General features: G+C 37.0%; 1 protein-coding gene across 1 annotated transcript in view; it reads left to right on the forward strand.

Moving 5' to 3' along the window:
* The window catches only part of TFEC (transcription factor EC), a 134,309-nt gene that overhangs the window by 101,074 nt on the left and 26,146 nt on the right, over window positions 1-7,089 (forward strand). Inside the window, exons 3-4 of the mRNA XM_023724620.1 lie at window positions 172-258; window positions 1,791-1,841. Coding sequence (XP_023580388.1) covers window positions 172-258; window positions 1,791-1,841 — 138 coding nt within the window. The remainder of the gene's footprint in view (window positions 1-171; window positions 259-1,790; window positions 1,842-7,089) is intronic.

Below are 7,089 nucleotides of genomic sequence, written 5' to 3' on the forward strand. Positions count from 1 at the left end.
GAGTTACCTTGTTTTCAGTTTTAAAATATTATGGGTTTTAATATAGCTATAGCCTCAATTTAAATATTCTAAAAAAATGTTAAGTTTGCTAACATTTTCCTATCTGAAATCAGGCTGAAGCACAACTTTTATCATCATACACTGTTTTTAAAATGTTTTATATTTTGCTAGATGGAAGACGTTATTGAGAATATAATCGGTATGGAATCAAGTTTTAAAGAGGAAGGAACAGACTCTCCTATGCTAATTCAAAGAACAGTAAGTGTTTCCAGACCTGTGGAGCTCAATAGGACTGATAATAGCCTCAGAAGATTAAAAAAAGAAATTTGACTTGATTAGTAAACATTGTTTTCTTCTGTACTTTTGAAACAGACACAAGATATTAGAAATTAATATTTTATTAATTTAGATAAACATTTTTATTATTATATTTTTATTTCATTAATATTTTTATCAATAATATCATGAAGATTAACATTAATCTAGAAATAGATTAATATTAGAAAATATTTTTATGCAGAAAATCATTATATAATGTTACTGAGGAAGATGATGTCTCTATCCATCTCTATATACATCCATCTGATTATATATCTAATCTGTTATAGCATTTTCTATGAGTGATTTAATCTTCAGATTTCCTGTTTGAAGCACAACATGTGATCAGACATCTTCATAAGATTGTGACTAAATCTTGACTATTTCACCACGACTAATAACTATTAAAGAGCCCTGGTGGTGTAGTGGTTAAGTGCTTGGCCGCTAACTGGAAGGTCGGTGTTTGAACTCACCAGCCTCTCTGTGGGAGAAAGATGTGGCAGTCTGATTCCCTAAAGATTACAGCCTTGGAAACCCTTTGGAGGCAGTTCTTTTCTGTTCTATAGAGTTGCTAGTGGCTAAGAGTTGGAATCGACTTGATGGCAATGAGTTGGGCTGGTTGGGTAGTAACAGAGTCAGAAGTTCTCTACCTTGTAAACGAAAGAAAAAGATTACAACAACAAAAAATGTAAATGTACTTCTGAGTCAATAAGCAGAGTTTAAAGATGCTATGGAAAAAGGTAAAATAGGCCTCACCCTACTTTAAAGCATGTAGAAAGACTTCTGTGTTGAAATCAGAACAAATTTCCTAGAATAATATGGAATGTAGGGATGATATCTTATCTCCTATTGGATTGCTGTTGCCTTCACATTCCTTATTGGGTAATCACTAAAAATGTTATCTGTAAAGGGTGTGCGAGCTCTTTCTACACATTTTGAGTGGTTATTGTTGTTTTTTTTTTGTATATATTTTAAGACCTTCTCGAAAATAGGAAAAAAGAATATGAAAGATTATGTTTGAACTTTTACTTTAAAATTTTCATTTAAAGAAAGTATACTCTGACCATTGTATATATTGTGGATACTGTTCATCCATTAATTAATAAGTTGTGTTATATTAATGGTGTTTTAAATCTAGGGCTTAAAAGAAAACTGGAGTAAGCACCTCACCTTTTCAAAAATTAATTCCCAAATAGACACAGACAATATCAATAGAGAAGTACCTCATGTTCCTTTTTTTTTTTTTTGGCGTGCAACATTGCCACATATAAGGCACTGATGCTAGTATTACCTGCCAAAAATCAAATGAGGTTTAAAACCTGGTTTTTATTGCAGATTTTTTTTTTTTTAGTACAGAGTGACCTCTCTACCTCTTCTCTCTTCAGATTTCAAGTAGCATAGTTACATGAAAACTGTCTAATACTCTAGACAAATACATATTGATACTAATTTTTCCCTGTCTAATTTCACAGCATGAGGATGCTATTTTCTTAACCATTATTCAACTTCTGGATTTGAGGAAATGATATTAATTTCCTGCAATCTTCTCTTGCACGTATGTGGTACTTACATCATTTAAATTATATCTTGAAACATTCTGTTTGTCAAATTATCTGGTTTTGCAGAAGTTGTGTAAAATGGCTTACTCAGTACAGATTGGTGGTAATGACTGTCAGGAATTTGCTTTTGATATACAGAATGTACTTTTTAAAAGATAGACACAACTGGCCTGTTCCTATGTATATACAGAAATATCCTCTGTTGACCAGTCAGAGACAAGTGATAATTGTAAATCTACGTATAAAACCAAGAAATTCGATTAACCAAATATGTATTGAATACATATGTGCAAAGCATAAACTTGGTGCCAACTAACAACAACAGCATGTGAGACTAAAAGTTGAATGACAGACAATTCATGTGCCAAAAATTGACAGTATAGTGGAGCAGTGCAATGAGGTGGACTGGAGAGGCAGGGAGAAAAAGAGCTTGGACTTTGGTCTAGGTTCCAATCTAGACATTGTGAGTCAGTAGTACTTCAGTGATAGAATTCTCGCCTTCCGTGCAGGAGACCTGGGTTCGATTCTCAGACATTACAATTCATGTGCAGCCACCACCGTCAGTTGTGGATTGTGTGTTGCTAGGTAAGGTAAAGTAGAAAGAGAGGAAGACCCTCAGTGAGATGTATTGACACAGTGGCTGCAACGATGGGCTCAAGGATAGCAATGGTTGTAAGGATGGTGCAGGATCGGGCAGTGTTAAGTTCTGTTGTACATAAGGTTACTATAAGTCAGAACTGACTTGACGGCATCTAACAACAACAACGTCAATAGCAATGATGCCGAACATATTTACTTAAGGGTTTGCAGACTAAGACAGACTAGGAAGAAAGCCCTGGTGATCTACTTCCTAAAATCAGCCAACAAAAACCCTATGGATTACAACGGTCCAATCCACAACCAATCATGGGAATGGTGCAGGATCGGGTAGCATCTAGTTCCGTTGTGTGGGGGTTTGCCAGGACTTGGGGGCAACTTGATGGCAACTAACAACAACAATCTAGACATTGAGACATTGTACAAGTCACTTAACCTCTCTTAGCTTTGCTTTCTTCTTCTGTCTTACGGGAATAGTTAAACGCATTTATCTCAGAGGTAGTTTTTATATTAAAATTTAGTAGAGTAAATGTGTATATTTTAAATGCCAGAGTTGATCTGAAGCTTGACTGAAGGAGTAACTGTGCTAAACTGAGAATTGTTGGAAATGCTTTAGGAAGAGGTGATGTTTGAAATATAGTTATGAGGGATAGTTAAGATTTTAAGAGGTAGACAGGAAGGCAAAAACGCAAGTTAAAAGAACACTGAAAAGGCAAGAAGTGAGGAAAAAGAGAATGTATAAGAATAGCTGATAGAATAGAGGTGGGAAACTCCAAAGGATTTTTACAGTTCATGTGGAGAAAAAGAAAGACCCGTTATACTCAGAGGATTGCTTTGAGCAAGTATATTAGCCAGCGCACTTTCGGTTGTAGGTGACAGAACTCAGCTCAGATGGGCTTAAATTAAAATGAATTTATTGGTTTATATCATCTAAAAATCCATAAGTAATATTGTGTTTACCAATTGTCATCCATTTGACTCCAGCTCATGACGACTTCATGTGTATCAGAGTAGAACTGTGCTCCATAGAGGCCTCAGTGGCTGATTTTTCACCAGGCCTTTCTTCCCAGGTGCCTCTGGGTGGGCTAGAACGCCAATCTTTCAGTTAGCAGCCAAACACATTAACTGCTTGTACCAACCAGGGACTTCAAACGAATTCTAGCCAGGCTAAATCAACAGATGCACACGACAGTAAGCTTCAAAAGTAAGGAGATTTATCAATAACAATAATTATTGTTAATTCCTTACCTACTTTTTGACAGACACTTTTCTGAGTATTTTACATGTATTTTCTCCAGTTCACACAGAAATATGCAAGGTCTCCAAGTAATCTATTGAGTGTTTTATTGGTCACTTTGGGACCCTTTGTTGTGGCCTGAGCAGAAAATCTGCATATAGACTTAACTAAAAACTCATGTTATAACTTCAGTGAGTGGGTAACTTGAAATCTTCTGAGGGACGCTTGAGGCACCTGTGGTAGTTACTTAGATTTATCCAGAGTGAATGAAGTAGTTCAGGTGTTTATAGATCAATTTCTTCCAGGTATTTCTGACCCATCAATGAATGATGACTGACTAGACTGAATAATTAAGCAGAATTTCTGTTTGATCAAGAGAGTTAGCCACCTATCAGCTAGCTCCTACCGCAACAACCGTGTAAACGGAACTGGAAAGAGTCAAAGTGCCAGAAAAATGCAGCCAGATCAGTCAACGGTAGTCAACACCTTAACCTCTCAGGTTTTTCATCTCCTTAGTATCAACGATGGAGCTCTGGTGGCGGAGTGGTTAAGAGCTCAGCTGCTAACCAAAAGGTCGGCAGTTCAAATCCACCAGCCACTACTTGGAAGTCCTATGGGGCAGTTCTATTCTGTCCTCTAGGGTCGCTATGGGTCAGAATCGACACGATGGCAATGGGTTTGTTTTTGTTTTTGTTTTTTTTGGTAATGTCAGTGGTATTTTTTTCCACTCCCATTTCAGCTATTCCCTCATATGGTCATAAGCTAGATCTTGTTACTATCAATTTCTCTACACCTCTAAAATTTTTATTTCACACTCTTTGACCATCATATCCTATTTTTCAGTGCACTTACTCTAATGTTCCTATCTTAACAGTTGTTCCGCCTTGTTGAGACTGCAAATCCATTGACTGTATGATTGTTTTTAATAGCTATTACTTCCCACTCCTAACATTTTAAAAATTTCTTCCATCCATGGAAAACAAACAAACAAAAAAAAAAAAACCATTGCTGTCGAGTCAATTCCAACTCATAGCGACCCTATAGGACAGAGTAGAACTGCCCTATAGAGCTTCCGAGGAGCGCCTGGTGGATTTGAACTGCCAACATTTTGGTTAGCAGCCATAGCATTTAACCACCACGCCACCAGGATTTCCCTTCCATCCATAGTGTCCCCAATTTCCTTTATTTTATTCTCCTGGCAAATCCCCAACCCTGATTAAACTCATTCCTCGTCTTACTCTGTATCTTATCAGGAGCAGCAGCTAAATGGATAAAATTTTATCACGTTGTCCATGGTACACCCCTCAAGTATATTGTCAAAGTCTTACAGGAGAATTCACCACTACCAGACAATACTACAGCTATTCTCTGACAGAATTCTTACTGTTTGAAACAAATTTCTTATACCTCCTCTTCTCTCCTCAAATCTCAAAGATTCCCCATCCAAGCTCCACTTCTCAGCTGATTTCCCTTTCTCAACATAGTTTAGATATAAAATATATGCAATAAGATTAGCATTTACTTGTTAGCTTTGCACCGCCATTTCTACTAAACCAGCTGCATCTGTTTTCATTTTTCCTGCCATCTTTTCCGTTACAATAGAATAATGGTCCCAATACATAATCTAAAGCCAGTCACTACCTGTGTCCTGGATCCCATTCATTTGCACCTTCCCAAGAATTTTCCTTCTCTAAATAGCTCCTCTTCCTCCTATGTCATCAATATATCCTCCTCTGTTAGATTATAAATATTAGCATTACACTAGTCTAATGACAGAGTCCTGGTGGCATAGTGGTTAAGAGCTTGGCTGCTAACCAAAAGGTTGGCAGTTCAAATTCACCAGCTGCTCCTTGGAAACCCTATGGGGCAGTTCTCCTCTGTCCTATAGGGTCGCCATGAGTCGGAATCTACTCGACAGCAGTGGGTTTTAGTCTAATAACACCCATTACAAATCAGACCAAACAAAACAACTCCTTTTGAAAAAATTTCCTCTCTGGCTACCACACCATTTCACTATTCCCTTACACAGAAAAGCTCACAGCTTCCATTTTCTCTCTGCCTTCATTTCCTCACCTCTCATTCTCTTCTCTCCAATATACTTTTGCCCTCACAATTTTAAAAGAGATCTTAAAACCAACCAATAATTCACATATTGAAGAGGCCAGTAGTAAATTCTCTGTTCTCATCTAACTTGGCTTCTTGGTTGACCACTCCTTCATTCTTGAAGTACTATCTGGGATCTTGTGGCACCATATTCTTTGGTTTGTTTTTGTTTTTATTTACCCACCCTACTGCTTCTTTCTCTTCTAACGATGTCTAAATGCTGAAGTGCTGCAAGGCTCAGTCTTCAACCCTATCTTCACAGGTATCTGTGTATACTCTGTAGGTGATCTCCACCTGTCCCAGCCTAATTCTCTCCCGTAAATGCTAAATATATATATCATTTTGCTTCCTTGACATTATTTGTGCTTCTGACACACATCTGAAACTTAATTTGGCTAAAAAGAAGCTTTTGTTTTTTTTCCCAGCAAATCTGCTTTTGTTGATCCAGAATAAAGTTTTTTTTAAAAAAGTTATTCTTACTCTTCTCTCTGTTACTCCCATATCCACATCAGTCAGTAAACCCTTCTAATCAGCATCCGAGATTTCCCAAATCTCATCACTTCTCACCACCTCTGCTACTAAAACACTTTTCCAGGCTACCCTCATCTTCCATCTGAACTACAATAGGTTCAAACGTAGTCTCCCTGCTACTTCCTGCCCTCTTACTGCTGTTCATCACAGAACACCCAGAATGGTCTTCCGAAAGCAATAATCAGATTTATTTACTCCTTGTTTAACATTCTATTAACTTCTTAATATCTTCAGAATATAATCCAGACTTCTTACCATACTTGGAGCTTCTCTTTGACTTTAGGGCCTGGTTTCAACAGCCTTCTTCCTGTTCCTTAAACATGACAAGCATAGTATCATCTTAGGGTCATTGGAGTTTTTTTTTTTAACTTGGAATATTTTTCTGCCAGATATGTGCATGGTTGTCTCTTTATGATTTAGATCTTTCGTCAACATCACCTTGTCAAAAAGGCCTTCTACAATTACCCTACCTAAAAGGCCCTACCCCATCGCTCCCAATATATTATTTTATATACTTTCTGGCACTTACGAGTACAGTGACAAAAATTATCTTATTATTTCAATTACCCAATTATTGTATACCTACCCCTATGATGTGAACTCCTTGAAGAGAGTGATTTTTTCAAATTATTTTATGTTTTTTAATTGTACTTCAGGTGAAGGCTTACAGAACAAATAGTTTCTCATGAAACAGTAGTACACATGTTGTTTTATGACATTGGTTAACAACCCCACAACATATCA

Source organism: Trichechus manatus, unplaced genomic scaffold, assembly GCF_000243295.1.
Source record: "Trichechus manatus latirostris isolate Lorelei unplaced genomic scaffold, TriManLat1.0 scaffold00251, whole genome shotgun sequence".
NCBI lineage: Eukaryota > Metazoa > Chordata > Mammalia > Sirenia > Trichechidae > Trichechus > Trichechus manatus.